At 39.6% G+C, this 15,810-nt stretch overlaps 1 protein-coding gene across 1 annotated transcript in view; it reads left to right on the forward strand.

The window, feature by feature from the left end:
* The first annotated feature begins 2,428 nt into the window (after positions 1–2,428).
* Positions 2,429–15,810, forward strand: part of POC1B (POC1 centriolar protein B) — a 121,166-nt gene continuing 107,784 nt past the window's right edge. Inside the window, exons 1-3 of the mRNA XM_063447114.1 lie at positions 2,429–2,527; positions 7,575–7,659; positions 11,830–12,001. Coding sequence (XP_063303184.1) covers positions 2,513–2,527; positions 7,575–7,659; positions 11,830–12,001 — 272 coding nt within the window. The 5' untranslated portion in view covers positions 2,429–2,512. The remainder of the gene's footprint in view (positions 2,528–7,574; positions 7,660–11,829; positions 12,002–15,810) is intronic.

The following is a 15,810-nucleotide window of genomic DNA, read 5'->3' on the forward strand; positions in this document are numbered from 1 at the left end:
ACTCTTCAGTGCCAATGTTTAGAGAATAATTGGTTTTCTGATTCTTTATCAATGCATGTTTTCATCTAGATTGTAGTCTAGATAGTTTGAGCAGGGTCCTCATCAACCTATTGTAACTGTCACAATTTGAAATAGTTTGTCTCATTTGTTAAATTCCTCCTTTATAGTATTGTAAATTATTGCAGAATAAGTTAGTGCTATATAAATACAAAGTATTTAATCTGTTGTTCTAATGTACGTAAGATATAGAATATAGTGTCTGTTTTTTTTTCAGTACTATCGATATTCAAAACAGCCTATGACCTAATCACTGAGAATCCAACGTTTTTTGCTCTTGTGTGGGTGTTTTGCTTTGTGTTTTTCTAAGTGTTTTTAGGACCCCACTGAGATCTTTCCCCTCCACCCCCCCCCCCCCCCCCCCCGAGATTTAAATTGACTTATGTGTATATTTAATAGTCCCTCTTTTGGATTCTCTTCATTGGATTTTTTTGTTAATAAGGGATTTTTTTTGTCAGCCTTGCATTCAACAAGAGCAACTTCAGACTTGAGTTATTTCTCTATAAAATTCCAGGTAATCTGGGTCAGATGTTATACCTTTTTGTGACTCAGAAATGATGGCACCTTCCCCCCTGAGTGCCCTTTATTAGAGTGTCTTCCACCGTATTTTACACAGAATTTGTGAAGTGTTTCTTTGTATATATGCGGATTTAATTTTTGTTCTAGCAAAATGCTTTCCTCTACATAAACCAGAGCCAATTATCTAGCTCCTGACTCAGTATTGTGGGTAATGTTCTTTCACAAGCATGGCTGTCCATCTCCATAGCCCCCCTTGTCCTCCTGCTTCATGTGTAAGAGTAAAACAACCCCCCTCCCCACTACGAGGATCTAAACAAGAACAGGGAGAGAGATGACCAGAGGAAACAATTAATGGAAAGTCTCCAGGACCTCATTTAACCAGGATGAGCCCAGCAGAACAAACCCCCCTGTATCCCCTTGCCACATGGGAAGTGTTATATGTGGATAGAATGGACTGCTTATTTACTTTTTGGTCTTCAGTAATTGAATTAACCAATATCATAAGGTAGATATGACCATTAAAGGGAAACTAATCGTTAGAACACCTTAAAGGACCACTATAGGCACCAGGACCATTTCAGCTCAATGGTCAGAAGTGGTCTGGGTGCCAGGTCCCCCTAGTTTTAACCCTGCAGCTGAAAACCTAGCAGATTTAGAGAAACTGATATGTTTACACTGCAGGGTTAATCCAGCCTCTACTGACTTTGCTCCAGTATCCCCCCACCACACACACTGAACCCCTACCCACACTACACCCCCCTCACACACTGAACCCCTACACACACACACACTCTTCACCCCCTACGCACACAGCACCCCTTCCACACACTCATTGAACCCTTACTCACATTACACACATACACACAGCACCCCCTCCATACTCACACCATACACACACTGCACCCCTCACTGCAGTCTGTGTGTATGTTTTTTAGCAGTATGTGTGGTTGTGTATTCAACAGTCTGTCTGTGTGTGTGTGTGTGTGTGTGTGTGTGTGTTTAGCAGTCTCTGTGTGTATGTGTTATATTTGTTGGAGATACCAATGTGTACGTATTTCTCTGAGTTTTTATTATTTTTATTTTGGGTGTCCCGGTTTTTGTTTTTCAAAATCTGGTCACCCTTCTTTTGTATCAATACGTTTTCATTATTTGTCTGTATTCCCTGTGTTGCTAAGTGCTGCGGAATATAGTACCAAATATATATCTCACAACAATTCAAATGGGCAAAGAGGGACGGTTTGGCCATTATGAGTAATTTCAAGTGATTTACTGTAATCAAATTATCCAATTTAGATGTAATTTAGAACAATAACAATGTATCTAAAAAAACAATCTGTGTAAATTATACACATTTATTGTAGTTTAAAGCCACATGACTGTGAGGATTATTGCTGTTGACCTCTTTTATACCCTCTCACACACAGTGTTGTAAATAAAGTTACTTGGGAGATATCCAAATAACAATGATGGCTCCTATAAAGAAGTCAGGGACTATTTCTCAGTGTGTACACAGAAATCAAAACCCATCTCTACTAATGATATTTGGCCACTGAAAACCGATTTGGTGGCCAAGTGCCCACTGTATAGATATAAACGTTGCCCAAAACAAAAATGGAAACCATGCATTCTAGCTTATCACGCTGTTCTGCCGCCCGGTTTGTGCGCGATTTGATGACGTTACACTTAGAGTTCTAAACACGGAGTTCAAATAAAAGAGTTTACGTCGCCAGTGAAGCCGAGGTGAGCGAGCTTTGAGTCCCGTGTTTACAGCTCTGCAGTTGAGGAAGGCGGATTGGTTTTCAGCTTTTTTTTTTAAATGAGGCCCCGCCCACCCCCAAGTGATCCTGATTAAGGCGGAAGAACACAGGACGAATCATTCGCGCTCAACTGCTGGGGATCCCTGGCTTGTCAGTCAGCTTGGTGACGTCATTCGGCCATGGCTTCTGTGCTGGTGAGAGGGTGTTAATGTAAATGGGGAGCAATAGCTTCACCTGCAGCTGGAGGCTTTGTTTTAAAGGAACCTAATGATTGTCTGTGGCCTTTTATTTTAATGTTAATTATTATTACTATTTAGTCAGTGTCCCCCTCCTGGTTTAGGTCCTAAAATCAGAGAGAACTTTCTATTTTAGACCCATTAATTCTAGTCACAATGAGTTTGTAGACTTACAGAGCTAATATATATATTAAAAATTAAATTTTGAAAAAGTGAGAATTTAAAGGGAATTTCAAATGTAAACATTAAGTCACCGTGGCTTCCAGATTTGGCTACATTGATCTGAAGTTTGAAATTCACTTTGAATTATCGCTCTAGCCTAGAGAATAACCCTCTTATTAATGTGTTTTATCTTATTACATTTATATTACACTAGACAAATCTTTTTTTTCCCCTTGATATAGGTGGTACTAGGCCTCATTTAGGGTTATTCCCTAATCCCGCAGGTAGGCAACCTTTTGTCGATCCAGATGTTATTGCATCTCGCTTAAAGGGACACTATAGGCCAGGCGTAGGCAACCTTCGGCACCCCATATGTTTTTGACTACACCTCCCATGACGCTTTACCAGCATTATATGTGTAAGAGCATTATGGGGGATGTAGTCCACAACATCTGGAGTGCCGGAGTTTGCTTATCCCTGCTTATAGGCACCCAGATCACTTCAGGTCATTGAAGTGGTCTGCGCGCAATGTTCCTGTCACCTCTTAGTCCTGCAACGTCAAACACTGCAGTTTTCCAAAAACTAAAAGAGACACTAGAGGCACTTCCGGGAGTTTTACCAGACTCTGGGTCCCCCTAAATGACGCTGGAGATCCTCACACTCTGCATGAGGACATCCAGTGTCCATGAAATCCCCTTAGGAAAGCATTGAGTCAATGCTTTCCTATCCGGATGGGATAATGTGACGACCCAGTGCCTGGAGACATCGGTGCTGGAATCGGGTGAGTAAATTAAAGGTTTTTAACCCTTTGTGTCACTGGGGGGGATTCCTAACACTATAGAATCCTTTCAATGCTTTTACAGCCATAATGCTGGAGGGGAAATATTGTACACAACATCTGGAGTGCAGAAGGTTGAAGTTAACTTGTTAATTTAGTATTGTGCCAGCAGCCCCGTATTGAGAGAGTGCACTTACAAACAGTGCTTTCAGCTGTTTTCATCTTTTTAAACGCATGCACCATTGTGAGTTAGCCTTTTTAAATGTACAGCGGTCTGGACAGTTTCCAGTTATGTAAGTGATCTGCTGCTCTAAGCCCGAGTCAGATACCAAACCCCAATACAAATCTAAACACAAAGTTTCACTTGTAGCAGAGGTGGGCAAATCCGTTAATTCTTTGCATTGATGATATCATAGTGGACATGCATTTTATTCAACTTTGCAGAGGGTCACTCTAAGCAAATACCTCCTACTGCTCGCTGACGCTGTCCTCCCCTCGGCTGCATTGGTAATGCAAACTTAACACTTTTTCATTATCAATGTCCATACCTGGATGACAGTGATTGGCTGAGAATGATTCGGTTGGGTTAGCCCAGTGCTCTCAGTCATTCAGTGGTTGTAGTGGTTATGTTGCGTAGATTGCCTTTTTAAATCTCCAATCCTCTAAGGGTCATAAGTAAATTCAAGAATGAATGCGACACAATTATTGTTTCAGAATTCTACAGAAATTCAGTGTTTCAGCTTACACTTAAGTCGTGCTTGTTACATAGGCTGAAACGTGTCCTCTCAAGTTATCATTTTTTGCAGTCCTTTAGAATCCTGAATTCATGTTTATAAAGATGTACGACAGTTTGTACTGAGAAAACTTTTTGATATTATTGAAGTAGAGAAATAACCAAAGACACCACTAGATGGCACTATAATATTCAAAAAGACACCTGCTAAATGATTGAGTAAAATGAGACTAAACTTTGTGTATAACAACCTATTAAAGTAGATAATCTGTCTATTGAAGGCTATAAAGTCCACAAAACATACTTGTGTGCCTTCACACTACATCTCAAACCAAAAATTCCACATGGCTTCTAATAAACAATCTACCTTATTTAAATCTATAAGAAGTGGGGGGGGATATGTAAAGCAAAAAAATGCCCCCCGCCCCCTTAAAAAGGTATAAAGCTCAGGTCTGCTGTCGCTAGCTCCACCCCCTTGGGTGAGATCATCAGAATTGACAATCTAATGCTTCACAATGGGAAAATGCTCAGCCAATCCAATGCTTCCCCATAGGAAAGTATTGGAAGGCTAATGAGCATGTGCGGCTAAATGCCGCGCTGCACCAACCAGCCAGCATCTCCTCATCGAAACAATGCATCTCTATGGGGAACATTCAGCTCCTCCATTCAATGGAAGACCGCATTAAATATATCTTTTGAAGAAATTGACAGTTGTGCAAGATGAATAAATACATTTGTACATTTTTTGTGCTTTTGAATTTAACATGGTCGACAACAGCATAGTGCCAAATTGCTAGAAAATATAAAGCTAAAGAAAGGAAACTGTGTGAACGGAAGCAGCATGATATTTATTTTTTTCTCTTCTTAAACTTTTACTGGAAAGATACATAATGTTTCTCTCTCATATATATCCTCCTTGTCCAAGCCCCTTCTTAACCTGCAAAAAGATATGGTCAATACATTTTGCTGGATGAATGGCTTACAGATATTGTAAATACAGAGCCCAAAACTTCTCTCCAGGCCCAACATTGCCTTTTCTGACACACACAATATAAGTGTAACATTCAGTATGTATTTGCTGCCATTTTTGCAGTTACTTTTTTTTCCTTTTTGGAAGCACCTATTTGTGGATGATGGATCCATACACCTTGTTTAGACTAGTTACTGTTACTTAATTTAACAGCCTAAGCACCATAACCACTCCAGCCAACTGTAGCGGTTACAGTGCCAAGAGTGCATTGGTGCTGTCCCAGTGCTTTATGTCAAATTGATATAGCACAGTTTGACTCTTACCTGGGCCCACCGCTCATCAACGATGCTTCCGATCGCCTTGCGCTGGAGAAGTCATATGTCAATTTGTTGAAAACAGGAATTCATTCATTGACTGGCAGCGTCCAGCAGATACTGTCAAGGCAGCAGCACAGATATTTAGGTAAGTGTCAGATTGTGCTAAAACAGTTGAACAGATTATGGAAGGATGGCTCCAGGCCCCCCTGACACTACAATAACTACAGTATTTGCTGTGCTTGAAGTATTACTGAAAAGTAATACTCCACTACCTAAATTTAAAATAAATAAGAATCACTGTTTAGATATACATTACAAGAAAACTTGCATGCATTTCATTATGCATTGTTTTCCATTGGTGGCAAATCTAAAAACAGTTTGCAAAAGCTGCAGTTCTCTTCTCTGAAGCCTTTGCAAACTCTCCCCTTCTAACCCCGCCAAGACTTTCTGTGGCTGTCCAATCACAGACTTCCCATAACAGCTCAATGACATGCTTTTGCAAGACAGGAGCTCTGGGCAGTTGCTTGTCTCTGGAGTTAAACTCCACTGAGCTAAACAAATCAGGACCTGTTATTATTATTATTATTATTGCCATTTATATAGCGCCAACAGATTCTGTAGCGCTTTACAATATTAGGAGAGGGGATTTAACTATAAATAGGACAATTACAAATAAACTTACAGGAACAATAGGTTAAAGAGGACCCTGCTCAATCGAGCTTACATTCTATAGGAGGTGGGGTGTAAAACACAATAGGACAGGAATTTGCAATCAAATAAGTTGGGCTGCCCTTTAGGAGAGGGCAAGAGACAGGTATGTGAGGTAGGGGTTAGTCTTGGAGGCCATAAGCTTTCCTAAAGAGATGGGTTTTAAGGCACTTCTTAAAAGATGCAAGACTAGGGGAGAGTCTGATGGCGGTAGGCAGGCTATTCCATAGGAAGGGAGCCGCCCGCGAGAAGTCCTGCAAGCGCGAGTTGGCCGTACGAGTGCGGACAACGGACAGGAGGCGGTCACGGGCAGAGCGGAGAGACAGAGAAGGGACATACCTATGGATCTGTGAGGAGATATAAGAGGGGCTAGAGTTGTTCAGTGCTTTATAGGTGTGAGTTAGTACCTTGAATTGACTCCTATAGCATACAGGAAGCCAATGTAAGGACTGGCAGAGGGGTGAGGTGTGAGAGAAACGACTAGAGAGGAAAATCAATCTAGCAGCAGCGTTCATTACGGACTGTAGGGGTGCAGTACGGCTATTGGGAAGACCAATCAGGAGAGGGTTACAATAATCCATGCGGGAAATTACTAGAGCATGGACAAGCTCCTTGGTAGTATCTGGTGCAAGAAAGGGGCGGATGCGGGATATGTTTTTAAGATGGAATCTACAGGATTTGGCAACATGCTGGATGTGAGGCTCAAAGGTGAGACCAGAGTCAAGTATGACGCCAAGACAGCGCGCTTGCAAGGATGGACTGATGTTGGTACCACAAACTTGAAGGTAGAGCGAAATAGGAGGATAGACAAGGAGCTCAGTTTTTGAGAGATTGAGTTTCAGAAAGCAGGAGGACATCCAGTCAGAGATGGAAGAAAGGCAAGCAGTGACACGTTGCAGGACGGCAGGGGAGAGGTCCGGGGAGGAGAAATATAGCTAGGTGTCATCAGCGTACAGGTGGTAGTGGAATCCAAAAGAGGTAATAAGTTTGCCAAGAGAGGCAGTGTAAAGAGAAAATAGAAGGGGACCAAGGACGGAGCCTTGGGGGACTCCAACCGAGACAGGGCGAGGGGAGGAGGTATCATTAGAAAAGGAGACACTGAATGAGCGTTGGGAGTTCTCTGCTTGAAAGCCAGGAGGGTGTAACCAGGTTAATTTATAAAAGTGTACACAAACAAAATATAAATGTGTACATTTCTATTTGTCAATTTGCAAAATGAAAGGTAAAAAATAGGACACACTCTTCACACATAAATCTTTTCAGAAGCTAAAGTGCTTTTATTGGAATGTTTTGTTTCTGTTGATAAATTCTCTTGACTGAACATATTCTTTCCACAGGAGGATCCTGCTTTGCAGCGTCATTTCAGAGGACACAAAGATGCTGTCTCATGTGTTGACTTCAGTCCAGACAATAAACAAATTGGTGAGTACACATATCTATATATTCACATAGACACAGTAACTTCTCTATACTGCTAGATGACTGTATATCGATCCTGGTTTACAGATCTACTGCTTTAATATCCAGTATTTGTATCTTGCCGAATTCACACAGAATATATCACACAGTAATCTTAGGAAAGATAAAGGCAGTTGTTGAACAAGAAATTCCATCTAGTCATAGATTCTCAGCAAAGCATCCCTAATCTCATTCTTTGTGTAGATAAGTATATCTAATAGCCTTTGTTTTCCACCAAGTGCTATCACCTTCTGACAATAAACAGATTTAAAAAACACCAACTGTCCCGATCTTTGCTATGGACTATACAAACAAGGTTTAAAAAAAAAAAATCATGTAGTTCACAGTGGTTTGCAACGTCACTATTAGTGCAGGTTTTTTTCTTTTTTTCTTCCTCTCTGAATCTCGTCGAATTAGCACAGAGGCCTAAATTTGTGCATTGGAATATGTTGAAATACATAGATTCTTCAAGAAAATGTATACAGTAATATCTTGGAGATTAATGAATGGGTGCCACTACAGTATAAGCTCAACCAGATATATATATATATGTGTATGTATGTGCAGAGAAACTGCTATGTTTAGAATAGGTTTAATCCAGCCTCTAGTGGCTGTCTCATTGACAGCACTTCCGCACTTCTCACTGTGATTTTTACAGTGAGAAAACGCCAGCGTCCATAGGAAAGCATTGTGAATGACTGGCTGAATGCGCGCGCGGCTCTTGCCGCGCATGCGCATTCAGCCGAGGAGGAGGAGAGTTCCCCGCCCGGCGCAGGAGAAAGAGGTAAGTTTAACCCCTTCCACCCCCTAGAGCCCGGCGGGAGGGGGAACCTGAGGGTGGGGGCACCCTCAGGGCACTATAGTGCCAGGAAAACAAGGGTTTTCCTGGCACTATAGTGGTCCTTTAATCTCCAATAATAAAAAAAATATATATACGTGTATATACTTTTTTTTTTTTTTTCCTCTTACATGTCTAGTTAAAATGACTTGTTTCAGCAAATAAATATGGGGATTTAGTCACAGCAATTGGCCAAAACATGTTCAAGTCCATCGCTACTGTCAAAGTATCCCAATACAAGCCGCCGGCAAAACTTACTGTTTAACTCCTGAAGGACCAGGGCTTATTTGAGATGTACATTGGTGACTAAGGGCTTTTTTCTTTTTTTTTTTTTTTTTTTTTTGCACTTTTGTGCTTATTCTACCACAATATTACCAATTCTGGTTAAGTACACCCATACATATTATATACATTTTTTTTAGAGAGAGGGCTTTCTTTGAATACCTTAAATGTACACCCAGCACAACATTAAATATGAATAAAATGGAACAAAAATGTTCTTACTTTAACGTTTAATAATTTCTCCAAAACAAATGCAGCTAAAGTACAAGGTGTAAATTATGATTTTAATGCAAAATCTTTGCAAAATATGGTTTATGGAGATTACGACTTTGAAATGTATTCCCAACACGGGGCTGTTTTTTAACTAGTTAGATTATTGCTCCTCTGCCCCCAAATAATTATAACATTACTCATCTTATTTGTTTTTTAGCTGCACTTGTTGTGACGCATTGATCTAATTTCCCTGCCTTTGCTGGCTTAGATCATCAGTACTGATGATTTTAGCCAATCCAATGCTTTCTGTAAGCATTGGGAGGCTAGTATGCATGCTCAGCAAATCGCTGCAGTCTGCCAATCGGCATCTCCTCATAGAGATACATTGACTCATTGCATCTGGGGAGCAATCGTCATCTTTATGCAGAGTGTGGTGAAGCTGAACTTTGCAGGACCTCGACCAGGAAGGCCCTCTAGTGGCTGAGTGACAGCCACAAGAGGGGGGCTTTAGACCGCATTGTTAACACTGCCTTTTCTCAGAGGGCTCTTTGCCCCAGAACTGCTACATTAAGCTTCAGTGGTTCTTATGCCTGTAATGTCTCTTTAAGGTTTAATACGCGGTGTCCTTTTTTTGTTGCCTTTATTTGCTAAACTCTATATATTTTCTTAGAGAAAATGAAAATCTTGATACGTTTTATAAATTGTTTCTACTAATTGGCTTTTCATGTCAGCAGTTCTCCTGTAAGGATGTTTGTACCTCCATGCATTTAGAATATTAGATAATGAAGTGCCTTGCACTGCTATCTCAGCAGATAATGGGTTTACTGGCAGTCCTTACGGGTACATCAGACATAGAGGTTTTCGTTTGGTGACACAATGTTCTCAGATGCTTTTTGTTTTGTAATATAAAGAGCCATAAAGAAAATGGAAGTGACACAGTGTACACATCTTCTTGTCCAACCTGACAACTTCTGTGTGCATTTTAAACTCTGAATGATAATTGAATGTCTGAAAAAAAGCAAAAGGGTTCCTAAAGGATAATCCAGATAAAATGTAACAATGAGAAGTCCAAAAGCTTGATCAGTCATGCATCAGTAGTTTGACAGATACTTAAACAGACATGATTAGAGTGGTGATGTAGTATGCCAGTAACTAGATAAAAGCTACACATGAATAGTACAGTGACACTTGTCTGTCTCCCTTAATTTCTCTGCCTATCTGTCTCATACAGTAAATAAGCTCTGCTTCTATATGCACAGTTAAAAGTAAAACAATGGTGAATGGCAGGGATGTTATTAGTGAGGTTGACCCGGGCTGGAGCCTCAAATGAGGTTCTAAAAAAAAAAGTCACATTTTCCAGTTTCATTCTCCGCCTGAGATTGAGAGAGAAATGATAAGAAAATAACAAAAAGGTGCCACTAGAGAACCAAATAATCGTGCCTGAGAGGCTCCAAGTGGGGGTAACCCACAATAATTCAATTAGATCACATTTGTTTAAATATACATAGGGATTAAGGAGAGAGCGCAGGTAACTTTTTTTTTTTTTTTTTTTTTTTTTTTTTTTTTTTTATTGGTTTGTACTATATGTATTAGCTGATGTGTACTGTAGTCATTGCTGCCTCCCAGGAGTGATGGGAGTGAGCGCAGGACTTTTCTTTTTGTATTTAGATTACAAAATAGACAAATAGGCCCAAAAAGAGCATATGAGTCCAAAGATGGAGATCACTCCTATAACTAAAGTAATGGTAGAACAACTTTATTAGAATATGCAACAATTAGAAAAATTAGAGTAAGAGACACATTAAAAAGCCACGGGGCAGTGGTGCATGATGGGGGTTAAACACTAGGTTTACATTTAAAAAGGTACATATAAACCAACCATTTCAAAGAAGGAGCAATTCACCAGGGTCTTAGACAAGGATATCCCCTGATACCACACAGAGCTAGACAAAAGGTCTCCCAAAAATGGATTTTAAACTTATTTGAAAAAACTACCACTAGAGACTACTCTTCTGGTGATATACAAGGTGAAAATGGTGGAGTGAAAAAATATATATAGAACAACAACCCACTTGTGTGCAATTTATAACCAATATGATATTTAGAAGAGCCGATTCTCCACTAAGGAGATGGAAACCAGGCCCCAACAGACATTTAGATATGTCCCCAAAATTGTTTAAAATAAATCCTGCCTGATATAAGACTAGATGTCCAGAAATCAATTATTAGGCATAACACTAAAAAGACCATTTTGAGAATCTGCTACAACGATATTTGATTAACGAATACTCCAGATATGAGGATAAGTAAGAGTGACCAGAAAGTTGTTTAGTTAGTCTGCCCAGCAAGTTCCATTCACCCTTTCTCTCTGGGACAGTGTGATTATTAATCGGGATGACTCTCCAACCTCCCTTAATTTTTTCCCAAGGAGTTACCCCATCAGCAACCAATCTAGTGGGCAAAAGAGCCCGACACGTGTTTTGGTGCCAAAATTGCGCCTTTGTCTGGGGCAAAGGCGCTCCAATCTCTCTACCAAAAAAACAAAACAAAAAAAAAAAACACGATATATCAGTAAGAGGTGTTAAGACTCTCTCATCACCCAAAAAAGAAGTGCCAAATGAAAAAGTATTGGGAAATATATTTAAAAATGAGAAACATACATATTGTAAGTAGGTGTCTTTGGTTAGCTGGCTACTAGTCTATAGGTAAATTTGACCATGTTCTTGCCATTTGAGTAATTGATATATTCATGCTTTTATTCCTTGGTATGTTAGTTAATATGTGTGTGTTTAATTTTTCAGCCTCATCTTCAACAGATGCATGTGTCATGATATGGAACTTAAAAGCTCAGTCACGTGCCTACAGGTTCCTTGGACACAAAGAAGCTGTCACATGTGTGCAGTTTTCTCCTAATGGACAGCTGGTGGCTTCATCTTCTAGAGACAGAACAGTTAGACTTTGGGTCCCAAATATGTGAGTATTTCACATCTTTGGCAAATGTGGCCGTTAATGGTGCTCATTTGTTTTTGTTTGCCCCCTTCTGTTTGTATGTGAATGGGTGTATGTGTGTATATTAAAATAAATAAATATATACAGTTGTAATAAAATTATTCAATCGTATCAAAAATAAGGTTTATTCTCAAAATGTATAGACTTTCAGCTGTTTGCATTGAACAAATCAAACACAAGCAATTGAAATAGCTCAGCACTACGAATTGTTTTCTCCAAAATTCAACTTAAAATGCAACTTATAAGGGCAGAGCCAGGCCGCCAAGACTGATGGCCGCATGTCAGAAGTGCTCCTGAAGGTTCTGGCTTCTACTCGACAACTATCCCAATGCTCCATTTACCTTGAGCCGGAATTCTGAAGTCTATGATGTAGGCAGCTACTGGGGCTGCTTTACGGCCCAAGATCGGGAGTTTTATGGCCCCCAAGGGGGAATCGAGACTGCGGCCTACAGGGGCAGGGAGGGAAGTGGACGGCCGCTGCTTTACTCATCTGCCTTCCTGCTGCATATCGGCTTCTACCATCTTGCTGGTCCCGTTCCCCCTCCCTCCTTTGGACCAGTGTGGGTTATCCCGGTCACCACTTGATGGCCCAGAGTCAGTCCAGCAACCGATACTCGGCCTGCTGTGAGTGCACCAGCGACCCAAACCTAAGATGACTGCCGCAGAGGCTCCTCCAGGTCCAGCAACAATGTTCAGCCTGCAGGATGGCCGTAACGTGAAGGGATCACCTGCCACCCAGCATCCGAGATTGGCCTCGCAGCTGCTTACCCAGACATCGAGCCCTGCAGAGAGAAATTTCTCAGCAGCCCTACACTCAGGAACAGATAGACTTCATCATAGAGGGGATATATCTAATTTTAAACAATAATTTCTTCTGGTTCAAGGATAGCTTCTATATTCAAAACACAGGTACAGCTATGGGCACCAGGTTCGCACCCAGTTATGCCAACCTCTACATGGCCGATTGGGAGGATCATGCGGTCTGGAGGGGACATGACTGGGTGGGAAGCCTGGTGTCCTATGTCCGCTATATTGACGACCTCTTGTTTATATGGAAAGGCCCTATCTCCTCTTCACAAGATTTTATATCTTTTCTAAACAACAATAATGAAGGAATAGTTCTAACAGCAAATGCTAGTGCCACAATGGTAACTTACTTAGATTTAGATATATACATTAAAGATGGAAAAATACACACTAGAACACACTTCAAGGACGTGCATGTAAATAACTACATTAATACTGACAGTTGCCATAATAAAGTATGGCTGGAGAGCATACCAAAGAGCCAAATGTTACGATTAAGAAGAAATTGCTCTGAAACCCCAATTTTCAAAAAACAGACACAAGAGTTAAAAAATAGATTTATTCAAAAAGGATATAAGACTACAAATGTAGAAAATACTATCAAACAAACCTTAACGCTGAACAGAAAGGATCTAATAAAGAAAACCAAAATAGAACACAAACAAGACTTTACATTGCCTATTGTGATAGATTTTAATAATAAAAATAAACAACTTAGAAGTATCCTTAACAAAAATTGGCACCTTCTAATAGAGGATGATATACTAGGGAAGCTCATACCTGACAAACCAAGAATAATCTTTAGAGGTGCACCTAATTTAAAGATGCATATCACAAAAAATTACACAAAGGTTATCCCCAATAAATTGGTGGATCAAAAAGTTGGGAACATTAGCCCCACATGGACTAAATGAAAAATTGTCATTTATAGCCTTCTTGTAATAATATTTACAAGAGTAAGGGCCTTAGAAACCACGTTATGGTAATCTATGGAATGGGGTTTGGTATCCAGCTGTGTAAGGACCCCCCCTTATGATGAGTTTAAGTTTTCCTCTATTTTTAATTCATATTAATTATGATTTAATGTTTAATATTATGCTCACTTTATCTCTTGGATTGGGAAACCCCATTTGGGTATCTGGCTGCCAAATTATAACTTTCTTCACATTGGTCTCAATATAGGTATTCGCATGGGAGGAGTTAGCCCTCTCGCTTGGGAGTGTGGGACTACCCTTATTCACTCTTTAGGAAGGATGGAAGGTTATTTTTTCTGCTGCTCACTGCAGTGTAAATACTTGTTTAAGTATTTTTTTAGTTTTTATTTGAATTGGTTTTTCAGTCCACGTTTGTATTTTTATTTATATTGCAGCATTATGCACCTTATGCGTAAATTAGCACTCACATATAACAGCAATGTTGCATATTAGCAATTGATATCACTATATATAGAGATTACATCTATCATGATGTTTATCATACACGTTTAAATAGCAGGTATCACTTTATCTTGTTTATTATGACACTTAGGTAATACCCTCAAGATGGGGGGTGATATTGCCCTTTAATAACTTTGTCCATCGCAATTGGGATAGCTTATCACATAGTAATAGCATTGAGTGATGCTTTATAGAAGACTTGTACGAAATGTCTTTAAATCCACTATACCTTTATATGATTTGAGCACTGCTCTATAGAAGACCTGTATATAGTGTCTTTAGAGCCCACTATATCTTTAAATATTTTTATTGTCACGGGAGGATATGTCTATCTTTTGATTCTATTGGGGTAGCTAGAAGTCCATATGCACCCCTTTGTATATATTCTCTTGGCTTTGCCTATGTTTAAAGCCTAATACCTTAACAGTTAGCTACTCGTATTTATTACGAGAATGCATCCGGATTTCGGAATGGCAGACCTAGTGCGCATGCGCAGTACGTTCCCATAGTGATGGGACACACGATCTACCAGGAAGTAACTGGAGGGTGGATCATTAGACGCAAACAGCGTCTTGATCCCCATAGTGATCGGTCACGTGGTCATTCGGATCATGTGACAGTGCAAGCATTAGCCGGAAGGAGATGTTTCCCGGCGTTTTGGCAGCTAGAGGCTGAAACCCATTACGAATTAGCTGGCGTCAGACCTGAATGGTGAGTCCCAATCTAATTGATGTTCTTATTTAAGCAATGTATTTTCATTTATATTTTGTATGCTGTCCTGATGAAAGCACACAAGTGGTGCTGAAACGTTGACTACGGAGTAAAGTAATATTTTTCTATTTTTTGCAAATCCTGTGAGTGCTGGTCCTTTTTTGGTTTTGTGTATATATATATATATATATATATATATATATATATATATATATATATATATATATATATATATATATATATATATATATATATGTCTGCATGTTTATAGCATCTACCTCTAATATTTATCCTATTATATATATTCTATTTTTTGCTTTTTATTATCGATTGTTTATGATACATAATATCCAATTTTTTTTAATTATTTTTTTATTATTCCAACATATATATATATATATATATATATATATTAATCATTCCACTACCAACCATTAATTTTTTACCCTTTTATTCTGTATCCATGGTTTGCCAATATAACCCTTTGGACTAAGTTCCTTATCTTATAGTCTTACAAATATCTTATTTATATATTTTAATATACTGTAGAGTATATACAATCGTTTTTTGGAACGCACGCACGCCATTTTTTTAGCGTGACGTGCGTTCCATACAGATATCCCACGATACATTGCAGCCACTAACAATCCAATTGCGCTGCGTCACTTCCTAGTGTGACGCGTGCGTTCCACAGTGGCACACAAGTTAATTCACAGACGCTGATCGACCGTGTCATTTCCGGCGCGACCCGGCAAACCGGAAACGAAGTAAACCCGGAAGATTTTTCAGATCAAGCCAGCCCTATAAAGAAGGAACATG

Source organism: Pelobates fuscus, chromosome 3 (genome assembly GCF_036172605.1).
Source record: "Pelobates fuscus isolate aPelFus1 chromosome 3, aPelFus1.pri, whole genome shotgun sequence".
NCBI lineage: Eukaryota > Metazoa > Chordata > Amphibia > Anura > Pelobatidae > Pelobates > Pelobates fuscus.